The sequence below is a fragment of the Mastigoproctus giganteus genome, chromosome 6, assembly GCF_048544385.1.
Source record: "Mastigoproctus giganteus isolate SK-2022 chromosome 6, ASM4854438v1, whole genome shotgun sequence".
In the NCBI taxonomy this organism is placed as follows: domain Eukaryota; kingdom Metazoa; phylum Arthropoda; class Arachnida; order Uropygi; family Thelyphonidae; genus Mastigoproctus; species Mastigoproctus giganteus.
In genome coordinates, this window is record NC_143580.1 from 10,855,122 (window position 1) to 10,883,115 (window position 27,994).

Consider the following 27,994-nt stretch of genomic DNA (forward strand, 5'->3'; position numbering starts at 1 on the left):
TGTAAATAAAACAAACATTTAGAAAGTTGAGTCATTAAGGAATATTTTATTGGGTGTCACACATACAATTCAGTTCTTCATTCTGGCTTCTTACGCAATGTTTTCTTTCTCGGAACTACGGGACGCTGACTACGCAGAATGGCACTTGCACGTCTCAATGCAGTCTGTAATATAAAAGGAATGCAATGCTTCAAATTATGAAATAGAACACCTTAAATTTCAAAATACTTAAGGTAAAAGTTTTAACTATTTTAATGTTTATTATCATATAATAAACATTAAAATAGTTTTAATGTTTATTATATGATAATAAACATTAAAATGATAATAGTTTTAATGTTTAAACATTAGTTAAAATTAAAATAATATATTAATAAATTTCCACTTATACTTTGGCTGGACACTCTGCCCAGAGCAGTTTACAAGTCAGAATTTTAACAGTGAACCATGCTTTTTTTTTTTTTTTTAATAGCAGCATATGGTTCTCATGTCTGCTTTGCAATAACATAAGCCCTTTTCTTCTTTTTTTAATGTCAACTAGGAAGGGTTTCCCCCAACATTTTTTGTATAAATAGTTTGCACACACAAACAAAATGAAACTCAATTTAAAATTGATGATTTGATATGGAGAAGTGATGTTAGAAGGAACATCACTTCCCTAAGTCAGAAGGAAGATAAATCACATACAATGGTTTTTTATGGCATGACTAGTGGGTCTATTCTGTCTAGGGGTTAAGTGTGCTCAATTGAAATGACACAACAGTATCAATGAGGTGGGGGGGTTAATTGATGTCTTAGTTGTGTCACAAAACTGCAATTTACTGAAAGTGTTATTTATCACTGTTAAATCTATGTACAAAGCTATAGCATTAGCCTTGGTATATTTGCTTGTAATATCTATTAAGTGCCTGAAACTTAAGGCAATTTTACAATTTGGCTAAACAGAATGTATTAATTTAGAATATGTAACTACAAATTTACCACAGGCTAGCACCAGCAAAATGATTATTTTGCTGTTCACAAAGTGTGCAGAGGGGCTGCTCAGCCAACTTGTGGGGATTCTCAATGATATACAGCAATTTTGCCAGTAGGGATAAGATTGATTACCCTGTTTAGGCTGCAGCTTGAGTACTGCATACAGATCTGGAGGCCTCATTTTAAGGATGTCTATCTGTTGCAATGGGTGCAGAGAAAAGCAACAAGATTAGACAACATAAGAGCATCTTATCATAAGACTCCAGTTCTGCAAATTATAGCATCTGGAAAATAGGCACCTGTAAGGAAGCCCTGCTTGAAATGTTTTAAGGCTGTAACTGAATATAGTAAACTACTGAATGCTGATGGTATCCTTCTCAGGCAACACACAAGAGCACAGAAATTTAGAGTGAAATTTGCTTACAGATCCTGGAGTGTAGGATCTGAAACTACCCACTTCCACATTCGATTAAATTATTAGAGGGGATTGAAAGATGGGGTAGGATAGGGTTTTTTTTTTTTGTGATGCTATACTTTGCATCATTTCAGTACATAGCCAATTAAGTAATAATAAATTGGCACCATTAAGTATATCTTATATTGTGAATACCTTCACCAGTTGCCATGATATTGCACTGCCTCAAATAAGTAACACTTCATAGAAGACTAATTATACTCAGTGGATACCATGCCATGCAGCACTGTTTCAGAGCTTATTGGCTCCTCAATTTAGATTATAACTATATCGTAATCTAAATTACTCCACAACATCAGGCATCTCTCATACTGTGGATTTATACTTTGCAACACCAGAGTACCTACCCACCCACTGATGAGCCAATAAGCTCCAAAATTGTGCCGTATGGGCGATGGTATCCACTGAGAAAAAGTAACAATAGTTTTCTCCTATGGTGAAGTGTCACTTATTCAATCAAGGTAGTGTGATAGCATGGCAACTTGAGTAGTTGGCTATGCACTGAAATGATGCAATTGCACTAAGTTGTACATGTGAGGACTGCTTGAAGGTAATAGAGCACTCAAAGCCTACATGGTATTATGTTTATTTCCAAATTGGAAACATACACGTTTGGCCACATAATGGGGCCAAATGTTGTGGTTTTTTTTTTTTTTTTTACTTCAACTGTCACTGCAATATCACCATCATAAAAGATCACTTCAGTCACAAAAACCTACTACTGTGCAATCGCCCTATGCATCATGCCACTCAGGAAATAACTTAATGTGCGAGGAGCAGTGTTACTATAGTCAATCTTTTTGGTTGCTCAATACACAGGACATCTCAATTTACTAAGTTATTTCATAAGCCATATAACTCCGCTATAATTAAATAGAAATAATTTTCAATTTCTTTACAGGGAACTGCTTCATTATTAGTTGCCATGAAACGTTACTGTGCCTACCTACCCAATGAAAGCCAAATAAGCCTCGAAACTGGCTGTTATGGCAAATGTCTTTTATTTGAATATAAAACTATATAAACTATATAAAAGTCTAGGTGGTTATTTATTTAAAGTATCTGAAATTAAATCTATGCAAGCAAATATAGTACTCTGATTAAACAATGAGAGTGAAGTCAACCACAAGTATGATCTTACCATTTTCAGATCCTTTCTGTACTTGTTGCTATTCACAATCTTCTTAATGGTTGTCATAGTCCTACGAGCTCCTTTATGCAGACGTACAGCATTCATACTCTTAGCAGGACGCTTGCGAACTGAAATGAGAAAGCACCTTTAAGAGTAATAACAGAACAGAAAATACCTTGTGTAACAAAAATTCACTCACATTTTTAACAATTTGATTTGATTCCTAAGAAAAAATCTAAAGCATATTTATTCTATCAGTTAACATTTATTTTAATAAAAATAATACCTCTCAAAGAAGGTTTTTTGTTCTGAATAAAAATTACCACTATTTGTATATGGTGGTATTACAGTAGAGACAGAAACTCGCTCGTATCGGAATTGACTCACAGTTAAGTAAAATATCCAAAAAATACTAAATTTTTGGATAGTGCAAACATAGTGCTCAAAACGCCAGCTGCGACAGTGTAATAAATGTTGTGACAATGATTCTTAACTGAGTGATTACCACAGGAGTGCAGTAGCATGCACGTTTTAGTTGACAGTGTTTCAGTTCCACATAACTGCTAAATTTTCTGTTTATATTTGTATCATTATTGTAAACACCTCACTTCTATAAACACATTTAAAGGATATTTTTCTGGGATATAAGTACTAACACTAAAAATTAAAGACAACTTTGCAATCTGGCTGAACAGGATGTATTAATTTAGAACATGTACCTACAAACTTACCACAGGCTAGCATTAGCAAAACTTTTGGAAGTGAAACATCCCTGCGGACACAGAGTAAATCTGATCGGTCACAAAAAATGCAATGTGGAAGTGATATCATCTGCAATACAAGCTACAATCATACTGTTTATATTAGCCACAGTATGGCCAATTCACAACTGCTACTTACTCTCCTGAATTTGTCACCAAAATGTGAAACGGATGTGACACAAAAAAATTACGTCACTTCCTAAATGATGCCAATGCAGTCACTAACATGATTTGGGAGTGGGACTATTATATTAGCCTAATCACCCAATGGGTAATTAGGCTATTGGCTTGGATTTCTCTGACTTCTTCCAAGCCCAGGATGCTTCACATGAAACTATCTACCATGCATGCTTGGCATGTGTGCCATTTTATTTTATTACAGCATTATTACTATATATCACAGCATTAGTGTACAACTAACAGAGTTGTGCAGAAAAACCAGTGTGTTTATTGCATGTTTTGGACAAGGGAGGGCTTATAAAAGATTTACATTCACCCAGAAGTAATTATGATAGAAAGTTGAAACAAATGCCATGTATTACACATTTTCAACATTGTCACCAGACAAAATGACACATTTTTGTCACCTCTCAATACACCTCTGCAGGCCAGTTTTTGTGGAAGTCCTCTAATTGTCACAACTCAGCAACAGAAATCACATCATCAGCAAAGTATCCTCCACAAAGAAAGGACTTCAGGGCAGGAAAGAGGAAGAAATCCAAGGGGGGGGGGGAAATGCAGGGTGCAGCAATATTTCAAGTTTTCACACTTCATGCCCTTTCTGGCTTCTGGTAAGGAGTGAGAAGTCTGTGAATGCATCTAGCAAACACTTTACTCATATGCAACTATTGATCTCCACAGCTCTACACTAGTTTGGAGCTCTGCAGCTAATTCTTTGAAATTCCAGGGTTAATGCCTTGATTTCTCCAACACTTCTTTTACAGCAGTTGCTGGGCATCTTGGAATTTCTTAATCATGCACTGAGGTTCAATGTTTAAATTATTTATACCAATCTGTAACCTGGGCATTCTTCTCCATAAACAAATTCTTCATGGATTGTTTTCCCCTTACAAAATAAGAAACTAAATCGCTGATCTGTATTCTACTTGATCCATTGTGACATTTCAATTCAGCACTGGAAAAAAAAAAAAAAAAAAAAAACAAATCCGATGTGTGGTTGCTATAGTCATTTCAAGGTATCAAGCAAAAAAAAAAAAAAAAATCAACCTTTCTATCAAAACCACTTACTTATGGATGAATACAAATCTTTTTGAACTTCCCTCACCCATTCACTAAATATGTTGATTTTAGAATTTTTTTTTTAAAGGTTCAAATGTGATGTCTGAGAGAATCTCTCAAACATCACATTTGGAGATTGTGATTCAAATCAAAGGTAAAATGCAGGTTTTCTGACTAGAAAAACATTTCAAGGAAAATGCTGTATGACGTGTTTCGCACTTAACAAAGAAAATGGCCCTTGCATGAGACAGGTTAACAGCAGTGCACAAGGCTCACACAAGGACCATTTTCTCTAGTAAGCATGAAACACATTGGGAAAGGAGACCCAAACTAGCTCTCTTGAACTTAAACCAACTCCTCAAGTAATCCAGATTGCCACACAAAAGACATCTTATCTGTGGTCAGGGCTCAACAAACAGTCACCACAGTGCCCAAAATATCGCTTGGTGAATAGTATTTTGCAAAGATTGGTAGACTGAGTGGATGTGCTATTTTATGCAGTGTGATTGCTACAAAGCCTTTAGAAACTTAATACTGAACTTGAATTTTTAAAAATCAATGTCAAGTGTCTAAAGGCTTTGGCAAAATAACCTTATGAGATACTCCTAGAAAAAGGTAAAGATGTGATCCAAATCAAAGCTACAGAACATATCTATAGACTGCACCAAAACCTGGATGTCAAGAGCTTTGAGATTTTGCATTTTCACAGACCAATAATATTTTTTTGACCATTATTACTTGCTGTAATTGCAGCATTGACTAATGTTCACTATTCAGCACTGACTAATGAGGAGAGTATAATTTAGTCCCTGTCAAAATAGACATATGCCCTTTGACACCATTTTACCAATGGAAGGAATTGTAGCAATAATTAGAACAGATGAAAGGTAGTCAAAAAACCACCAGCTGAGATTCCATTAGAAAAAAATAACTGGGGGCTCAGAAGACTGTACATGGTAATACATTTACTGTGATTAAGAACTGAAACCCTGTATGTTCACGAAATGAAGCTGGAAGTTTGTGAGAGCTTTTTCTTGTGTGTGTACATGTAAATAATATTGTTCTATAGTCTGATAATTCGTGAATCTTGGAGTTATGTGATACTTCCTCCAATCGGAAGTGGATGTATTTTGCTACAACTCAAATAATGGTAATTTCAAATCTCATTCATTTAGTCTTTTTAAATAAATAAAAGGGCAATAAGACAATACAAAATTATCATGGGAACTATTTTCAATATTTCTAGATTATGTTGAAATGAATATATAACTTACATCTCCTTTTCTTGTATAAGAAGACTACACCAGTATTACTGGGATCAGGCTCTACCATTATGGATCGTTTATTGATTAGACCACAAAATCGTGGAGAGTGAATATTCTTCATGTTCATGGGATCCTGTTAGAGATGGGGAAAAAATTAACAAATAAAACTGAATATAGGTTTATTACAATAATACAGGCAGATAAAGTCAACAGCAACTCATATCAGTTAGATATGTTCATTCTGATATATACTAAGGAAACTGGCACATCTGTAAAACAGTGAGCTGAGCCAATTTTGACTACAGTTGGTGATAATGTTAGGGGTGGGGGAGGGGTTATAGAATTTTCAAATGATTATAATAAATTTTGAAATACAGGCACTCCTCGACTTACGTACTTAATTTTTTTTTTTTTTTTTTTTTTTCATGTACACAAGTCCAACCTTGGTCTTACAGATACAAAATACATGTACAGTACAATAACCCCCAACAAACTTCATGTACAGCATTTTATGATTTGTAACTCAGTTAAACAAGGCTGAAAAAAAAAACTAAGTGAATAATGTAGAGTACAGTATTTATTCAAAACTGATTTAATCTAAATATGATACGTAATTTAATTAAATCTATGATCAAATCACTTTACGATGGACTCTACAAAATAAAATACAGTCCACTATACAATATGTAGTAAGCACCGATCATTGTGATCACGTTTACGAATTGAATTAACAGAGATTCTAATAAGTGAAAATAGGAGAAATATTATCCACAGGCTATAAAAGTAAAGATATACACAGATTTACACTTTATTGCCTTACCAATTAACATAATTAAGTGGTACTTGAAAAGTGGAAGAATATTTCCCACAGGTTAGCAAAATAAAAATAAATTTACACTTAGTTAATAATGTAACTAATTGATATCTCTGTTCACTGACATTTTTTTTTGGTCGTAAAATTTAAAACAGTAAAAAAATAGCAATCAATAAAGAACACGGAACACACAAATTTCAACCAACACGATACTTGCAAGTGAGATACAGAGTAACAACTTTACGAAGCTCAAAAAATAGGAATGAAGAGAAGATTCTGAAAATTTGTTTTTTTATATGATTGAAGATTTCAGTGAAGGGGAAACACATTTCACCAAAATAACGTAAAATTCCACAGAACTCCAGCTATTGGTATCATCGCAGATGCAATAAGATCGAGTTTACTACCTGTTATTAATAGATTTCACTAACAGAAAAGCCCAATAAACCGGAAACTGCAAATTGTTTTATGGTAGTGACCTCCAGAAATCTGCTTTAGAAAAATATCACAAAGGCATTCAAAATTGATTCTTATAACCAAACAGCAAAGGTTTTATGCTTTGTACATAAGTAGAGGAGTGCCTGTATTGACAAAAAAGGTTTGTTGCAAATTAATATCAGGTGACTTCCCCATGCATGAATAAATGCTGATTCTGGCATACATCTGGTTATTTGATTGAAGAGATGGGTGTATATCATATTGCAGAATGTCACTATAGGCTGCTTCCACTTGAGCTTTCAGTGAGGGAAGTTCGTGCATTGAATTTGAGGTCTGACATCTTCTATCATGTCCCAGACATTGGGGAGAGATCTGGTGTTCTTTAAGGCCATGAGAAGACATTCACACAAATTTGGTAAAGGTATTATGTGGATTGGCATTATATCCTGTTGAAATATCACATTATCCATATTTATAAAATGGGACTACCAATAGTTTGACATTTTTAATGACTCTCCTGCAACCCTCAACAAACATGAGAACATCTGCAATAAGGCCGGGATTATTCATACCACAAATTTAAACAGATATGCCAACCGTTTAAAACTGATTTAATAATAAAATAAAATAATACAAAAGACTGTAAAATAATATTTACAAAAATTGATTATTTACAAAAAACTAGTTTAAAACAAAAATAAAATAAAATAAGTAAATAAGTTAAAATGCATTAAAATATAAATTTAAAAGCAATAAAAACACTATTGAAGCTTTCGGTGGTGTCTGCCTCCTTCCTCAGCAATAATGAAACAATATTTACATAATTTTTGTAAATATTATTTTACAGTCTTTTGTATTTTATTTTATTATTAAATCAGTTTTAAACGGTTTGCGTATCTGTTTAAATTTGAAACATGAGAACTGTTCCACATCATACCTGATTACTCCCTAAACCATTATTTGGTTTTTTGGAGCATTAGCCACTAAGGCCATATTTCTCCAGGAATATGCGGTGGTCATTCCCTGACCTTTCCGCATCCTCCGTATTTGGTGGTGACGGACTCGAACCCCGGTCCCTAAACCATTACAAGAGTTTGACATGTCTCTATTCCTTATAGGATCTGCTATTTTTGGAGCACCTTCTAACCCTTATTTGTCCATCATACACCAATACTGAAATGAATCTCTTCACTAAACAATAATGAATGACATTCCAGCCTCCAATCAACTCACGCACAGCACCACAAGATATTGACAATGATGTTGATAATTGACTTTTTAAATTTTAAAAAATGCCTATGGAGTTTAATAGTAAAAAAAAAAATATATATATATATATATAAAAGAACATGTGAATAAACATTTTGCTAGGTATGTGTACAAATATTTATTACTTGTATTTTGTACCACTGAAAACTCCATAACCATTTTTAAAAATTCAAAGCCACAGCTCCATAACTTTCCAAGAATAGGATACATATTTATATAAACTTTTATAACTGGTTTTATGTGTGGACTTTACTTTGGATTCAAAGTACACCCCACACATAAAATACCACGAATACCCCACATTTACAACATAAATGGATATTGCGATCTGTTGATATAAAAACAAGAAGTACTGGAAAGATGAAAGTCGGCAAAATCTGGAAGACACAAAGAAGGTTACATTAATTCTCCTGGATTCAGTATGAGAAAGCATTTCTAGAATTTTCATCACCAAAGAGCAACCAAATTTATTGCTATTAATTTGCTAATAGCGTCCGAGACCGACTAACTCAGCAATGTTGTGTGGGGGACCCAGAGAATCATTTATTGCAGTTGGATAAGGGTTGGACCGGAACAGGATGATGTAATATTGCTCTCTGTGTTACTTCTCATATAAACAGCTGCTCAACTCTGTACAAATTGCAAATCCACCCTACCATTGAATATTGTTCCCACATCTAGGGCAGTGCCCCCAAACCTCTCTCGCTTCTACCATTCAAAGCAGTTAGATTAATTAATGACCCATCTCTAACAAAGTCTCTCCGCCCTCTGTCTCAGAGACATTCTGTTCTGCTGCATGCCTTTTCTATGCTACAACTGGCCAGCAGCCTTTTAATGTCCAATATCAAACTTATAGAACAAACTTTTCTTCTGTTTTCTGGAACAACCACCCTTCATATGTATTTCCTGAAAATTACAATTTACAGAAATTCAAGTCCAATATCAGCAAGCAGCTTCTTTATCTTCTCAACAATCAACCCATGCACAGTACTATAGGTTCTAATACCTCTTGTGCTTGGTGTTTCCACAATAAATCTCCAAGAATGACAGCCTCCTCTGGTGCCTTGCTATAGCCCTGGTTTACTCCCAGATATAAACAAAAATACTTTTTTCTCTAAGGGCTTTATTCTTTCCAGTCGATTTCTGTTACTAACCTGTTGACACTGAAGTAGTAGCCACAAATTTCTTCATCAATATACTTACAGGTCCAAGCAGAAATATGTAGTTTCATTTTCTTTGGGGAATCTTTTCCTTCCAATCCAACTTACACCATCAAATAACAACCTCTTTCACAATACTGAATTATAATCAGCCATAAAGTGCAGAGAGGTCCACAAACACACCAGCATTATTAAGTGATAACACTAGAAAATGAAATGCAATGTTATACTAAATTAATAAACTGTCAACACCATTTTTTAAATATGGTAAAGAAACTTACTGTGCTGAAGTATTTTTTGACATTACGCTTCTTCACAAGAAAACTGGAACAATTACGTACTATCATCCACTGTAAATCTTTAGACATCTTGAATACCTAAAAAATATTTAATATACTGATGCAGCACTAAAATATTTCAAAATATGATTTTATATAAAATGACAACTAAATTTCAACATTAAAAAATTCATTCAATTCAAAACAGCAGATCAGTGGTGTCCATGAAAGTCTCCTACTAGTGTAGTGTAGTGCATTCTTCGTATGGTTCTTTGCACAGAATGGGCACTGATGCCTTATTTTGTGGCATTAAATGCAGGGGTAAATTCAAATTAGAGACTTCAAAATCCACTCCAGACACTCTCTACACCCCTTGCTTCACCTTACATTTTCAGCCAGTTCAGAAAACACCTATTCATAGGTGTTTTCTGGGCATTTTTCCATTCAATCAAAGACTAATTAAACTAGTGCTTGACAAGTGCTACTGTTCGCTCTGCTGCAGTACCTGCTAATAATCACATTGACAATCATACCCCTCTGGAAGTCCACAAGATCTTGTCGATTTCTACTACTGATTTCCCCCACAGCTTCAGAATGTTTACCTACATATCACACATCATATGATTTCAACTGAAAAATTTGCACAGATTGTTACAAATAACCCAAACTACAATAAAGCAGCATAACGGTTTATTTTAGTATTAACAAATTTTATACATATTAACTGAACATTAATTTTTCTCAAGCATACGCTGGGAAGAAATACAGACCGTCTGATTTTCGAGCATGTATATTCACAAGAGTATTTTTTTTTTTTTTTTAAATACTGCAATGTTGAGTTAAAAATAACATCACTACACCTGTGATGTTAATTCAAAAATAATGAGCCTGTTAGTTGTTCGCTTAAGAAATTAATTTATTTCCCATATCCTATGGGAAATAAATTAATTGGTACCAGACCCTCCACAAAAAAAAAAAAAAAGGCCACCATTTACATACACCATTTATTCTTCTTCATGCTTACAGGTTCTTCATGTTCAGAAGCTTCAGGTTCTTCAAGTCTTCTGCCTGTTTCTGCTTTTTAGCATTAAAGAATCTATCCAGTGTTGATTGCTTTTCTCTCTTTTTAAGGATGCTCCTGAAGTAGTGAAGTGCTATGTCATTGTAGAGGTCCCCTACTCTGTTCACTTCAGCTGTGTTGGAGTGCCACTCCAACACCCTGTTGTGAAGCTTCTTCCAGTCCTGAAGAATCTCCTTGATAGTAGCTGAAGGCATTGGACCTTTGATGTTTTCCTCTTTCTCCTCCTCCTCTAAGAAAACATTTTTTTCCATTTCCCCAACCTAATGTTTATGCAGAGCTGCTTCAGTTCTTCTGTGGTCAGCTGCACGTCATGCTCCTCTATCAACTCCTCCACATCTTCTTCCACTTCCAATTCCTTAGCTGCTGTCACAATGTCCTTCATGACTTGGGCTCCATTATCAAGTTCTTCTTGAACACAGGCTAGCCACAGGTTTCTCCAGGCAGAGTTCAGGTTCCTGACTGACACTTCACACTAAGATTTTTCTATGAGTCTAATGGTGTGCACAATGTTAAATTCTTCCTTCCAAAATTTCCTCAGCCATGAAGCTGGAAGCATGGCAAACTTCAAAGCACCTGGTGAAAAGTGCTTTGGTGTAGAGCTTCTTGAAGTTTGCTATGACATGCTGGTCCATTGGCTGAATTAGAGGTGTAGTGTTGGGAGGTAAGAAAACAATCTTCAGGAAGCTGAACTCCAATTCCAGGGCATCTTCTAAATCAAGTGTAGGTGGCCAGGTGCATTATCCATGGTGAGGACAGCCTTCAGTGGCAAGTTCTTTTCCTCCAGTTATTTCTTGGATAATGACTGAAGAATACTGCAGTTCTGATCGGGATAATAATTCTAGGAATAATATCTCATTGAATACTTCAATTTGTTCCATAATAAAGCACTGTATTACATGGCATAAAAGCAATAAAAATCGTTATTTAAAAAATTTTTATTTTTTTGACACAAAAATAGGGAAAAATAGAGGCCCACGAACCCGGGTTCGTGGTACAAAAAGTTCGTTTGGGGGTATTCACTGTACGAAGTCCCACTCTAGATAAATTTTTCATTTGGTATGATCTCTGAATTTTTATTTACTGTTTTCCCAGAGTTATAGTGGTGTTGTTGTAGGATGTTTTAGGTGCATCAGCAACTTATTACACCATACATATCATGCCTATAAATTGTGTTTGCTAAAAAAAAAAAAAAAAAAAAGTTTCCGGAAGGGGAAAACCTAGCTACTCTCTCCCAAGGCAAACAAGCTCAGAAATGTGAAAACAGCCCATAAAATTTGCTGACATCATTGATGGGATTCAAACTCAGGATGCTCCTGAAGGATGCTCTCCATGCACCAGGTCTTTTCCACCTGGTGCATGGAGAACGGTGATTCTACCAACTGTATTACCTGCAAGGGCAGTTACAGTGTAAGTGTGCAGCAGGTACAGCTCTACCACTTTTGCTCTACTCATGGGAAGAGATCATTCTAAGCTTTGTAGCTTTAGCTACAAAGCTTAGAATTATCTCTTCTTCTATTTACAAAACTCTTCCATATGTCTAAAGATTATTAATAGTTTATAAGTCAAACTACATTTCTGAAAGATTCATTGGAAATATTTGTTTATTATTTTTGAATAATAAATGTGGAAAGCAATAATCACTCTTGATATAGAGTTAGCAACATGCATAATTCAAATTTCACAGGTACCAAATTGAAATAATGGATAAGGTAAAGAAAGCCAACACAAGAACTACGAGAAACGCCGGATAACTTATGCAGAAAATTAGTTTCCCAATACGGCACTAGCACTGCTCACTCAGTAAACAGATGGTAGGTGTTACTGGTCTGGAGCAGAAGTCAAGAATGATATATTTATTGACAGGTAGGCATGGCAAACGATGTGCTGATTGGTGCGTGAACGCAACGTTTAGTACCACTCAGAAGCGCTAATGGTAACTTGCCCCAATGAACGCTTTCCATGATGGTAAAAAAAAAGGTCAGGTTACTTCCACTTGAATCTCATGGGAGCCTGAACCCCTCCCAAAATGGAGAGGTAACCTAACCTTTTTTTCTTTACAATCATGGGTGTACTAGTGCATAAATTATTTATTAACAAAATATTAACTTTTTTATTACTGTACTTTTATTTTTAAAGACACTCGTGCGGATACACACGTATCATAACGTCAATCAACACCACAATAGCTATTCACTATATATATATAAAGAATCTTTCTTTCTTTTTCTATTATTTCCTAACCTAACGTTTAAAGTTAGGTCATGAAATATAAGGAAACCTTTTCTGTTATTTCTTAACATACCATTTAAGGTCAGGTTACAAAATATAACAAAAAATAAAGAAACCTTTTCCTTTTTTTGTAACCAAAACTAAATCAACAATATAGTAAAAACACTCATGAACTCTAAAAATCTTGCTTTTAATAATGAGAAAAAAAAAAAAAAAAAAAAATGAACACAACGAAACTTTTATTAATTTAGTTTTCATCAAAAAATCAACCAATATTTTATTTTCCTTACACATACACGAGAGGTATTAGAACCTATAGGACTTAGTACCATGCTTGGGTTGGAGATTGAGAAGACGAAAGAAGATAATTGTTGACATTGAACTTCTGTAGACTATACTTTTCAGGAAATACGTATGAAGGTTGTTCCAGAAAATGACAGTTGAATGCATAAACGAGGAAGATGAAAAGTTGGTTCCGTGAGTTTCAAGTTGGACAGCAAATGGATGTTGGCAGCACGTGTTCGGACTGTTTTGAAAGAGAGAGAGCAGGAATTATAGAAGCCAATTCAGAAGAACTGTGCCCGTGGAAGTATCTGTAGAAGAGGCATGCAGCAGAAACAGTACATCTATGAGATTGGATTGGATTGGATTTTATTGGCGCATTAGCAACTAAGGCTATAATGTGTGCCAAGGCCAGCCGTCTATGAGACATCGAGCGGAGAGACTGTTAGAGATGAATCATTAATTGACCTAATTACCCTCTTCTGAATGGAATCAAGAAGTCAGAGAGGTTTTGGGAGCACTACCCCAGATGTGGGAACAACATTCCATGGCAGGGCGGATTTGTGATTTATACAGAGTGAGCAGCTGTTTGGAAGAAAAGTAACACCAAAAGCGAAAGAGAAAACCAAGTTTTTTAGATGCAGAGGAAGCAATATTTGTAATGTGCTTGGGCCAAGAGATATTAGAAGTCAGGGTAATCCCCAAAAGAGATCATTTTGCCTAGAAATCGGAGTGTCACTAAAGATAAGCATATGAGCAGAAGAATCCTTTTTGCAAGATATAAGACAAGACTGAGTTTTAGAAGGGTTGAAATCAACTAAGTTGTCTTTGCCCCACTGGAGAATTACATGAAGATCAGCATTTAAGGAATTGGTAGCAGATTTTTAAGAAGCTGAAGCTGATTGAGGAGGGCAAGGTTTCTCAAAATAGAAAGTAGAATGCAATGTGCTTTCATCGGCAAAACTATGGGGCGCCTCCGTAGCCAGGTGGGAAGGAGCAGCAGTGCGTAGCACACGCTTCTTGATTAGACCGGGGTTCAAGCCTGTCACCACCAAATACAGAGGATGCGGAAAGGTCAGGGAATGACCACCGCATATCCCCGGAGCAATATGGCCTTAGTTGCTAATGCTCCTGAAAACCAAATAACAAATAACAAACAAGCAAAACTATGGATAGGATTTCCAGTCAATGGAAGAAGGTCATTGATATACAAGAGGAAAAGAGTGGGGGAAAGAACTGAACCTTGTGGGACACCAGCATTAGTGGAGAAGTTAGAAGACAGACAGTCATCTACCATCACCCTCAGTGAGCGATCAGAGAGAAAACTGGATAACCAATTACTAAAAACAGTTGGCAAACCATAAGATGGAAGCTTGTTTAGAAGACCTTTATGACAAACACGATTGAAAGCCTTTGAGATGTCAAGAGCAATTGCTTGTGTTTCACCAAACTTTTCCATTGAATTTGTTCATAAATGAGTAACATAAGCCAGAATATCACCAGCGGTTCAACACTAACGAAATCCGTACTGGCGACCTTTGATCAGACAGAAGATGTCTAGGTAGTTTAAGAGTTGGCGGTTAATTGATTACTCCATTACTTTAGAAAGAGTAAAGTAATTGCAATGGGACAATAATTGGATGGGAGGGATTTGTCACCCTTTTTAGGAACTGGCTGGATATGAGCAAATTTCCATGCAGAAGGAAAAACACCTTTGGAATAAGAAAGTGAAAAAAGGCAGCATAGAATAGGAGTAAGTTTAGGAGCACAGGTTTTGAGAACAAGTGGAGAAATACCATTGGGACCTGGAGCTTTCTTAGCATCAAGATTCGTCAAAATCCTTCTGACATCCTTTTGAGGGAAGACCACAGGAGGCATTGAATGGAGCGTGTTGGGAATGGTTGGAGGTGTTTTACCAAGATCATTAATACATGAGTTGGAAGAAAAATGGAATGCTAGCAGGTCAGCTTTATCCTTGGCTGAAGTAACAACAGAACCATCTGGTTTGGACAGAGGTGGGAGCAGAGATGGGCAAAAGTTGCGGCCAATAGCTTTGGCAAGAGACCAGAATGCTCGGCTACCATTAGGGCAAGAAGCAAGTTTTCTACTCTTAGCCTGTTCAAAATCTAGTTTGGGCTGATTAATAACTGCTTTACAATTGTTGCGATCTTTGGTGTAGGCAGAAAATGAAACTGGAGAATTGGAAACAAGCCAATTACAATATGCAACATTCTTCTCCTGAATGGACTTTAGCATATTTATTGGAAAACCAAGTTTTAAATAAAGGACGAGATTTTAAAGTGGAGTATGGGATAAAGGATTCCATTCCTACAAGAATAATTTCATTTACACGATCTGAGCAGACATTGACATCAGAAGTCTTGAAACAGTAGTCCGACCAAGGAAAAGAAAAAAAGAAATCTCTCAGGTTATCCCATTTTGCATTCTTGTAATGCCAAACAACACGAGGTTGGGAATAGCCATGAGATGAAGGCTCCATTGGAGAAGAGACAATCACCAAGTTATGATCTGAGGTGCCTAAAGGACCACTCACTTCGACTGTGTACTTAGAAGGGTTGTTTGTAAGAAAAAGATGAAGTGTGTTGGCTGTATGATTAGGATTGTCTGGTATTCTTGTAAGTAAATGAACAATCTGTGCAAGGTCATTAGTAACTGCAAAAGCCTCAGCATCTTGACCAGCTGGGTCAGTGTGACTAGAAAACGGAAGCCAGCTGGAGTTGTGAATAGTAAAATCACCAAGGAAAATTACCTCACTGTTAGGAAAGGTGGACTGGAGAAAGTCAAGTTGCAAAGAGAGGAAGTCAAAGAGCTCCAAGTGATTAGTGGAGTTGGGAGAACGGTAGAGACAACAGATGAATTTGACACAATGAGGTAGAGAGATTTTAAGCCAGAGAAGATCAAAGAGAGGAGATTCCAAATTGCCAAGTCTCCGACAGGGAATATCAGAACAGACATATGCACAAGTACCACCTTTGAGGTGAAAGGAATCATACAGCAAATAATTTGGGCATCTGAGATGAGCAGTAGTTGAATTAACCGATAACAGATTCTGTCAGAAAAAGTACATGGGGTTTGGCAGACTGCAAGTGGAAATCGTTGAGATTAGAATTGAGACCACGTATATTCGTGAAATGAATTAGGAAATGACTACACTGACCAATGACTACACAGTAGCTTGTCTTCTTTTGCACCCACCACCAATCATTTCATTGTGTGCCACGCCTACCTGTCAATCAATATATCCTTCTCGATTTCAGCTCCAGACCAATGACGCCTACCATCTGTTTACTGAGCGAGCAGCGCTAGGGTCCGGTGTCTGGAAACTAATTTTCCGCGTAAGTTATCAGATGTTTCTCATCGTTCTTTTGTTGGCCTTCTTTACCTTAGCGCTAACACTTAGTAGAAATATATACATACGTACACACATGTAATTTTTGTTTAAATTGGAAAATGGAAGAGGCTAATAACTTCATCTAACTTTTGTTTTCATTTTTAACAGAATTTTTTTTTGAAAAAATATTTAAACACATTTTTACATATTTTTTTATTAGAAACTAGAAAAATGCATACAGTAAGCACTGAAATCCATTAAAAAAATATGAAATATTGGCCTACTCCAAGCAGAGTAGTACCACCATGTTTGTAAGAATTAGGGTTGCCACAACTGCAGGATTAATAATATTATTAGTTGCATCTTTATGAATTCTCACCTTTCTAACATGTATACATATACAGTGAAAAGCCAGAATTCAAGGGATACCTGCTTCCTGGGCAATGCAACACTGTCACCTCTCTTGCTAGTGAACAAACCCACTGCTCTGCAGGTATAAGTACACTGCATTCATGTAGACGGTAATTCAATGTCAGTATGGATAAATGTCGTGAGTTAACTGACGCCGACCAGGCTAGCCGGGTAGGTAAAGTGCCTTCCTGGCAACCCAAAGGTCACGGTGTTCAAATCCCGTCTCGGGCTTGGATCAGAGTAGTGAAAAAACCTTGGGAGGTGCATTATGGCCACAGAAGCCGATGCGCCAACAACTAACAAAAAAGAAAAAAAAAAGAAAGTTAACTGACTTTGAAAGAGGGATGATAGTGGTTCCCGACACATGGGTCACTATTGGAGAGGGTACAGAAATTGCACTATCAAGAGTGTATCAGGAATACGCCATTTTACGGAATAACATCTCATCGTGGACAGTGCTGTGGGCAGAGAAAGGTGGTGGATGAACATGGCCATCAATGTCTGTGTCACATTGTTTCAGCCAACCGGAGAGCGACAGTGGCACAAATCACCACCAGTTTCAACGAGGGAGGTGCCAAATCTCCGCCAAGACCATCATGCAATCATTAGCAGCAATAGGTTATGGGAGCCACCAATCCCATTGCTAACACCCACCACAACACAGGAATCCACGCCTCAACTGGATCAAAGAACATCAGCATTGGAACTTGGATGATTGGAGATAGGTCTCCTGGTCCGATGAGTCCCATTTCTAGTTATTTTGAGAGGACAGGAAGGTGTGTATCTGGCAGAAACCGCACAAAGCCACGCACCTGTCATGTCAACAAGGAACCGGTCTGGCAGGTGGACGGTCAGTAATGGTCTGGTGCATGTTCAACTGGGACACGTTGGTCCTCTGGCACATCTAGACACATCTCTGAATGGTCCGGGTTATGTGTCCGTCCTTGCAGACCAGCTGCATCCCTTCGTGGTCATCATGCACCCACAGAGCAATGAACTTTCCCAGCAGGACAATGCACCTCCTCATAGAGCCGTGGTGACTAGAATATGGTTCGAAGAGCATTCCACAGAATTTCGCTGGATACGAAACCTGTGGAGCATCTTCAGATTCTCCACCCAGAAATACAATGGAATTATAGACAGCAGTGCAGCAAGCATGGATGGAAATACACATGGAATGCTTTCGTGAACTAGTGGACTCAATGCCTCGCAGTGGTGACTGCCTTATCCAGCCAAAAGGTAGGTATCCCATGATTTCTGCCCACTTAGTGTATAATATATAAGCACATGAACTAAAACATCATGATCACCTACCTAATAGCACGTTGGGCTGCTTTTTGCTATGATAACGGCTTGCACCCCAGCATGGGTGCAAGCCATTATTGACTCCACAAGAAAGCGAAAGGTGTCCTCAGATATTCCCCGACTAGCTGGACAGAAAGGATGTCCTGGAGTGTGATACTGGCAAATGCTGCATTCCCCCATATTTCACAAATGTTTGATGGGATTATTTGAGAAATTTGGTGGCCAGGGGGGAGCAAATGAAATGTGGATGTTCCCAAACTACTCCTGCACGATGTGGGCCTTGTGACATGTGGCACTGTCTTGTTAATAAAGTACATGTAGGGAAAAACTTGGTGTAAAACATGGCCAGGGTACAATCTGGCAGTGAGGACATGTTCAATGGGATGAGGAGACCCAGTGATGTCCATCAAAACACCCCCACAAACCACGATGTTAACACCACTGCTGACCTGTTCTCTTCCAACCATGCAGTCTGATTGGAAGAAGCTGCCATTGAATATGCACCCATCCATCAGCACAACGGAGCTGGAACATTGATTCATTACACCAGGTGACTCTTTTCCAACTGTTAAATGCCCAAGAACTGAGCTCCCTGCAGGTATAGGTGTTGACTATGATAGGTTGCCTACTCCACAAGCCTATATGCAAGTGTCTGCTGGATATTGTGTGCTCAGAAACGTTTTTCTGTGCACCCTGCTTGTAAGCTGCCATTATGGGATCACGATCCATCTACTGTCCTGGATAGCAAGTGCCAACCACTATTCACTTTGACTGTCAATCGAGGTAAACAGCAGTCTCATTAGTGAGTCTTCCCACCCTGGTACATTAGCTGGTTCTGTGTTCCTCATCAGACCATTCCTACCATACCTTCACTATGGAGAACCTTTAACAACCAAAAATACCTGCAGTTGCTCAGATGCTGATCCCGGCTTCCTAGCGCTGCAAATCATTCCCAGTTCACACTGAGAGATCCTTCCCTTTCCCCAAAGCCCAGGCTATATACCGATGAATTGTCACTATACGTGCTGTGCCAGTTGGTGACATCACTTCCACATGCTGTGGTATGCACCCCCTCATGGAGATGGGGTGGTCATACTGTTTTGGCTCATGAGCATATATATAATTACAACAAGAATGCACCCATAAGATTACTTTTATTTTATACCGTTTGATAGCGAACATGAGCATCAAATTATTAAAAAGGCAGCTTCCTCTATGGTGTTTAGTTAACAAACTCATAAATCTATTAAAATACTTTAATAAAATATAAATGGTTTAATACAACATAAAGCAGCATCCACAACCTGCATGCAGTTGTGCTTGTTTGCGACAAATGTGACCCTGCAAAGTATGCAGTACAGTTCTATAGTAAGGTCCTGTAAGAGTCAATATAACATGGTACAACATGAACCATTCTTTGAATGTCAAAAAAAAGATGATCATAACTTTTCCTGCAAAAGCCACAACTTTTGCTGTTTTTCAGTGTTGGCAATGATGTAGACTTCCAAACAGAGCTTTTTGCTTACTCTCTAAGTCAAAATGATGAGGCCATATCTCATCCACCATTATCACCTTGTACCTCACCATCTTCAGTAACCATCCATTGCAGCTCCTGACAAACCTTCATGCAAGCTTGCTGTTGCTCAGGTGCAAATATTCTTGGAACACAGCATGCACAAACACTTGTTGAATATCAGTAAGCAGCTCATGCCCAGCATTCTCCATGACTTTGCATATGACATCTCTAACAGTTGCCTTACTGTTATATGACAACCTTTGCTCATGATTAAGAAGTAGTGTTTATGGTACCAGTGGTTGGAGCCCCAAGACTGCCAATTTTTGGGACTGAATCATGTCCATCTTTAAAACATTTTAAACCACCTGTGATAAGCCTTGTTTAACATTTTATAAACTTCAGTCAATGTTTTTTTTAGATGGAAACAAAATTTGAGAGCAGCATACTGTTCCTCGCATGTCACATCCATTGTTACATAGGCGAAACTAAACATGCATAAACTTGACTGACCACTAAGGTCACAACTGCTACGTGATGCAGTTTGTATGGTCTTAAATTCTGCAGCTCAGCTAGAAATAGCATGCAGTAGCAGTTGTTTGTGAAAAATTATGATCATCCTTTATTGAACAGCCTTCACAGTTATGCAGATATAAGGACACCCAACACCAATAACATTTTATGAAGAGTCTACTTTGAACATAAAAACATATTTTTCCTCCTTTAGAATAATTGTCATTCCCACTATTAACATTGGTGTTGACACTTGGGGATCTAACATGTCAAAGATGATTATATGATGATTGCTTAATTGTTAGCTTCTTAACAAGCACTTTTGTGTCAGGCATATGACATGACCCTACCTAATAGGTCCCAAAATTATACTTTAACATTTGAAAAACAATTTATTATTTTGATTTTTGCTTATATTATATGAATGCTTGATATTTTAGCAGGAGATCGTAATACTTATTACGTTTATTATTTTTTTAAAATAATTTAAAAACTTTTAAATGCTCTACTTTTCAGCCTCTTCAGTCTTAATGACATAAAGGGTGATATTGTTGTACACGTTGGCACTAACGATATTAAGAGTAGGAGACCGGCAGAATTACTTATGCTGAAAAAAAAAAAAGCCGTGAGTTAGGGTTGAATTTGAAAGTGCCTGCAATTCTGCCCAGACACGATAGGAGGGAGTATATGATGAGAGAATTGTCGATCAATTCACCCTTGGAGAGACTGTGCAAGGCTCAAGGGGAAGAATTTTTCTCAGCCTGGTCTGTGCTTGTTAACAGGAGAGACTGCTTCTACAGGGATGGGATACACTTAAATAGAAAAGGTGCAAGAATATTTGATGATGCTATCGAGGCAGAGTTAGGTGGGTTGGAAAACTGCTAACTTGGGGGATACACGGACTAAAAGATTAACAGTAGCCGCTGGGCACAGTTAAAAGTGATTCTCGCACTACTTCTATTGAAATGAAATTGAGCAGCAGCCTGGAAAGCAAGGCAATGGGGATTTCCAGGACTGCTGGGAGTCATAGTGGAACAAGTAAATACATGAGCTGTGTTAGAGTAACTAAGAGTAGAAACAGGTGCATGTATACTTGCATGTACACCAATGCTAGGGTATAGTTAATACGTTCGATTAGCTTGAAGTGCTAGTCAAGGCAACAAAGGCAGATATTGTTGGGATATCAGAGACATGGTGTCACACAGACATAAGCAGTGCAGAACTGGAATTTGGGGAGTACAATGTGTACAGAAAGGATAGACAGGACAGGAGGGGAGGAGGGGTAATGCTATTAGTTAATACTTAACTAATGCTATTAGTTAAGAAACACATAAAATCTAAGGAAGTGCATCCAATTGATGTTGGTGGACGATGCAATGTTGAGTCTGGTTGGTGTAACATAAGCACTGGGAAAGGAAAAATGAGAGGTGTGTGTGTTATAGGCCAAATGAATCTGATGAGTATAATGAGCAATTTTGCAGAGAAATAAGAGTGGGCCAGTAAATCAGTGTCTTATAACAGGGGGATTTTAATTTCCCAGAGACTGACTGGAATTTGTGGGTTGGTCACTCACATTTATTGGATTATTGTTTTCTACAGCAGAATGTTCGGGAGGCAACTAGAGGGAGTAATACTCTTGATCTGATTATCAGCAGTGACTCTTCGTGCATCAAGAATCTGCAGATAAAGGAACCACTAGGTGGCAGTGATCACAGTGTGCTGAAGTGGGATTTACTCAGAGGTAACTACCATCAAGGGTAAAGAGAAGGGTTTTTGCTTTCGTAAAGGTGACTACGGTGGTCTGAGACAGTATTTAAATTCTATACGGTGGGACGAACTGATGATGTTACCAACAGCAAATTCAAAATGGGAAGCATTCAAAGAATTAATCTTGGAAGCTACTAGGCTTTTCATATCAACAAAGAAATATTGTTCAAGAATTAGGCCTAAATGGATATCAGATGAACTAATTAGACATGTGACAGAGAAGAAAAATACATGGCATACATGTAAATTAACATGTGACACAGAAGCCTATGATAGATATAAGCTGGTCTGTAACCAAGTTACAAAGGAGGTTATTGCAGGCAAAGACAGATTATGAGAAATCTTTAGCAAAGGATGCAAAGAAAAACAGCCAAGAGTTCTTTACTTATATAAACTCCAGAAGGAAGGGGATGAATCAGATGGGTCCACTTGATATTGATGGTTCAACTGTCGATGATCCTGCTCAGGTAGTTAACAAACTAAATGAATATTTTGCATCTACATTCACACATGAGGAGTTATTCAGGGAGGGGAATGCCAGAGGTGTATTCAACTCTGGCAGTAAGCTAGATAATCTTGTAATAACTGAGAGTAAAGTGGAGGAGAAATTGTTGACGTTAAACATAAGAAAGCACCTGGGGTGGATGGAATCTATCGAGTTATATTAAAGGAGGCAGCAAAGGAAGTAAGCAAACCATTAGACTTAATTATGAGAACTTCCCTGGACTCAGGGGAGGTACCCATGGACTGGAGATTTGCAAATGTGACCTCAATCCACAAAGGTTATTGTTTGGTTATTTGGTTTTTAGGAGCATTAGCAAATAAGGCCATATTGCTCCGGGAATATGCGGTGGTCATTCCCTGACCTTTCCGCATCCTCCGTATTTGGTGGTGATGGGCTCGAACCCCGGTCTAATCAAGAAGTGTGTGCTACGCACTGCTGCTCCTTCCCACCTGGCTACAATCCACAAAGGAGGATCAAAGGGAGACACAGGTAATTACAGACCTGTTAGTTTAACTTCTGTTCCAGAGAAATTAATGGAGGGATTGGTAAAAGAAGCATTGCAGGATCATCTAGACAAGACTTCAGTTATAGCTCGGACACAGCATGGGTTTGTTAAGGGGAAGTCTTGTCAGACTAATTTGATTGGATATTATGATGTAGTCACAAAGGAACTGGATGCAAAGAATAACTTTTATATCATATATTTGAATCTTAGAAAGGCCTTTGATACTGTTGCACATGAAAGACTGCTGCACAAATTGGAGCAGTGTGGCATTGGAGGCAAATTTCTGCTATGGATAAAGGGATGGTTGAGTGAGAGAAGACAGAGTGGTAATCAATAGACATTGCTCTTCGTGAAGTAATGTTATTAGTGGTGTCCCTCAGGGTTCAGTGTTGGGTCCATTGTTGTTTTATTTATTTATAAATGATATTGATGGTATATCAGGCTTAATGTCCAAGTTTGCAGATTATACGAAGGTTGGCAGGGTTGTTAATGACACTAATGACAGTACACTGCTGCAACAGGATCTAGAAAAGTTGAGCAGACGGGCTGAGAGGTGACAAATGAAGTTTAACATTGACAAATGTAAAGTACAACATATAGGAAGCAGTAATCCTAGCATAAAGTATCAACTCTGTGGAACCACACTGACAGTGGTAGAGAATGAAAAGGACCTGGGAGTAATTGTGCAAGCAGATATGAAGTTTTCTGAGCAGTGCAGACAGTCTGTAAGAGTAGCTCATGGTGTCTTATCAATGATATATATAGGAATTTTTCTAGCAGGGATAAGGAGGTGATTATCCCCTTGTATAAGGCAATGGTCAGGCCACACCTTGAGTACTGTATACAGGTCTCGAGGCCTCATTTTAAGAAGGATGTAGAGCTGTTGGAACGAGTACAGAGAAGGGCAACAAGATTAGTGAATGGAACAAAGGGTTGCTCTTACAAAGAAAGGCTTAAGTTTTGCAAATTAGTGTCTGGAGACTAGGCACCTGCAAGGTATCTGATTGAGGTGTATAAAGCTTTGAATGGTTTGAGCATGCTCAATGCTGATGGGATTCTTCCTCTTGCTGAGAATAATCGCCTGAGAAGGCATAAATTCAAATTGATGAAAGGCGGTTGTAGGATAGATGTGCGGAAGTTTGCCTTTAGCCAGCGGATGGTTGATTGCTGGAACAAACTTCCATATGTCATTGTAGAAGTTGATAGCTTAAATATATTCAATTCAGAACTTTACAAGTATTTGGAGCAAGTAGATGGGTGAAATAAAGGGGGGGGGGGTTGGCTGATGCTATATAAGCTTGCTTTCTTGCATCATGTGCCTTTGCTAATGCAATAGAAGCATGACACTATTAATCACTACAAAATTCAAATCTACAAGCATTTATTGCATGAATGGCAATTTGTTATGAAGTAAAGTATTTACTTCATAGCAATTTTATTTGAATGAAATTACTAAATATAAAATTAAATTAATGAAATAAGTAAAATAAAAATAATAAATGTAAATAAATGAAAATATGTAATATTATTACAGAATTATAATTTTTTATGTATTGCTTTCAAGCCTTGAATGGCATGACATCATGAAAATTCTGCATGGCTCTGCATTCAAACATAAAAGCAAAAATGTGTAACTTACCACTTTGAGTAAAAACATACATGAGTTAGAACATGTGCCCTCACAGGGTATTTCAGTTTCCAGAAAGTGAAGAATAAAAATTAATACCCAGAGCAGGTCCCATGTAAGTTAGAGCCACTTATTTGGAAGGCACTAAAAGCAGCAATGGAAAATTCCCAACCAGTGACTTCCGGATAAAGTAAATTTCCTAAGGACCTGTCTGGGTGCACGTTGTAACTGACAGGTTAATAAATTTTTAAAATAATACCCAGTATATTAAAATATACTGGGCATTCTCGACACTGATGTAGCAAAGTATATTATATTCGTTTTAGTTTTGTTATAATAACCAGTAATCTACAGACTTGATTGACTTGCCTTTATCTGGGTAATAATGTATTGAAGAAAGCTATCATTAGTACTGACCTCTTTTTCTTTATTGGGAAGTAGGAAAAAAGTTTTTTAGGGGTTACCCCCCAGACCCCCATTTTTGTGGGGGGCTCCAGCCACCACACCCCTGGAATTATTCAGCTGAGAACAATAACAATAAACACCATTTCCTTTTTTTAAATTTTTCATAATCGAATTGGGTTCGATTACGAAACCTAACGCAACCCGAATAGGAATAACCTAAGCATGCCTCGTGTTTCCAGTGCCAATAGGTACATGGCATGGGTGACACGCACTGCATGCCACCCATGCCACATGTTTCTGTATGTTATGGAGATCACGTGACACTGGGCGGAATCAGCACCCGTCAATCACTGCCGTATCGCTGTCAGTCTGGAAGGGGAACCCAATACTGAATTTAGACCGAGTTGGCTGTGCTATGTGCAAACAGAATTTTTCTCACCCAATTAGAAGAATACTCACCTACTCTTTGAAGGAAGAAGAAATTCAAAAAATAAATTCCAAGCTTCTATTACAGAAGCTTTTACTTGTACTGGACATGTTTCCAGGTGTGTGAAAAAGTAAATTTTTTCAGGTACTTGCATTGTGGCAGCTGTTCTCACTCAATTTGTTTTCCTATTCCTATAACTTTATAGGCACTCAATACAGTCACTAAATCTCTTGCAGAATTTCAGATATTGAGCCGCTTATCATTTAAACTCTAACATATGATATTTCTGATCTCACTCATTCTCATCACTCCAAAAGAAAGCAAGTTTATGTAGCATCAGCCAAAAAAAAAAAAAAAAAAAAATTCACACATTCATTCCCTCTAAACATATGTCCAGTTCCTCCTTGAATTTGTTTAAGCTATCAACTTCCACAATGACAGATCGAGGTTTGTTCCAGCAATCAACAACCCGAGTTCCACTGTCATTCCTCAATTTGAATTTAGGCCCCCTCAGGTTTATAATCTGAAAAAGAGGAAGAATCCCATTAGAATTGGGCCTGTTCAACCTTCAAGGCCTTATACACCTCAATCAGATCACTCGCAGGTGTCTAGTCTCCAGATGATGCAATTTGCAGAACTTAAGCCTTTCTTGGTAAGAGGACCTCCTTGTTTCCCTCACCAATCCTGCCTTTTCCGAACTCGCTCAAGCAACCCTACATCCTTCCTAAAATGAGGCCTCCAGACCTGTACGCAGTACTCAAGGCATGGCCTGGCCATTGTCTTATACAAAGAGATAATCACCTCCTTTTCCTCACTTTCTGGAAACATCTGAAAACTTACTTTGTTATTATCGTTGGGTATTAGGAAATCCAGCCACCATGTGCTATGACTGTACAAATGCAGGACTTGAATGTGACTGACAACTAGAATTTGGAGAACAAAAAAAATTATAAGTACACAGGTACAAAATGGAGTTCCTGCACACTGGGGGGGGGGGGGGAAGACAGAGAGATAATTTATCATTCTAGATATTCAAGTAGGAATAAGATTATGTAATCCTCTTGCCCAATAGAATTTAGTCCAGTGTAAGTTAGAGCTATAAAGTCTGAATTAAATTCTGTATCAGGCTTAATAAAGTAATGCCCAGTATATTTGAATATATTGAACTTCCAAAAGCAATTATTGCAAATTGATGAACTTCCAATGAGATTATTGCAAATAAACTGCAATTATTAAACAATTTCTTTAATAACTGCATGGTCAATGATTGGCATATGACGCAAGAAAGCAAACTTATTCAGCATAACCCAAAAAAAAAAAAAATAATAAATAAAATAAAATCCCATTTCACCCATCCATTGGCTCTAAGGATGGGAAATCAATTCCAAAAGGTTGTTCCTCGAGATCTTTATCTGATTTAAAGTGTGATCAGACCTTATAGAGATCATTAATATATATACAGCCACATTTGACGAACAATCCAAAATATGATAGTAGATATTTAAAGAGGAAGATATTTAAAAAAGTATACATTATACGGATTAATTCAAGCAGAATTCGGAAAAGGGGGTTGCCAGTTTTTTGTCCTATCCGAAAACTATTTGCAGGAAGTACAAAATTCGTTTGCGGGTAGCATCAAGTAAAGTCGTGCCAGGAATGTGCAACTTTTAAAATAATAGAATTTTTTTTTCATGTTATAAAATACGAGTTCGTTTATTAAATAAATATATACCAAATAAAGATCGTCTTTCAATTTTTCATATTAAAAATATTTAGTGGGCATTCCAGTACCCGAGGTAGAGTTAAGAGTCAAACAATATCAGTAGGAAATGGCGATAATAAATATTATGACATAATGATTTCTAAGCACCGAACAACATTTCATACATTACTTAGATTAATCAATGTAAGAAAATATCACTTATGTTTATTATTTCTCAAAAGTAGAATTGAATATGGAGGGCACAAACAGTATTAGAATTCAACACAGGGAACGTTAGAAAAGTATAAGAGTTGCAAGGAAAAAGATAAATACTTGAAGATATATATTTCACAAAATACCTTTTTTTTTAACAGGACGCAAAAAACATACAACTGCGCACACAAACAATATTTTAATTTAAATAAACTTAAATATAAAAATTTGAAAAAGGTCTTACTTCTTTTATAACGCCACCGTGCTACAAAGAAATGAACTACACTAAAAGATCAAGCAACAAGAAGAGACACTTGACGTCCCAAAACAAAGGAGCCCAACATAAGCCAA

The 27,994-nt window shown here is 37.3% G+C and overlaps 1 protein-coding gene across 1 annotated transcript; it reads right to left on the minus strand.

Annotated features, from left to right (window-relative positions):
- Positions 1 to 26: 26 nt before the first annotated feature.
- RpL28 (ribosomal protein L28) lies at positions 27 to 27,991 on the minus strand. Its single transcript, XM_090374950.1, has 5 exons — positions 27,888 to 27,991; positions 9,810 to 9,905; positions 5,857 to 5,980; positions 2,592 to 2,710; positions 27 to 164 (listed from the first exon to the last, which is right to left on the minus strand). Exons 2-5 carry the CDS (start codon positions 9,894 to 9,896, stop codon positions 78 to 80), a joined length of 417 nt encoding a protein of 138 aa, XP_090231076.1. The 5' UTR covers positions 9,897 to 9,905; positions 27,888 to 27,991; the 3' UTR covers positions 27 to 77.
- Positions 27,992 to 27,994: the final 3 nt, after the last annotated feature.

Excerpts from the sequence above, each read along its gene's own strand:
- RpL28 (XM_090374950.1), bottom strand. The coding sequence starts at position 9,896 with ATGTCTAAAGATTTACAGTGGATGATAGTACGTAATTGTTCCAGTTTT. Across the intron at positions 5,981-9,809 it reads TCAAAAAATACTTCAGCACA|GATCCCATGAACATGAAGAA; the intron begins GTAAGTTTCTTT and ends CATCTCTAACAG. Across the intron at positions 165-2,591 it reads ACAGAAAGGATCTGAAAATG|ACTGCATTGAGACGTGCAAG; the intron begins GTAAGATCATAC and ends TTTATATTACAG.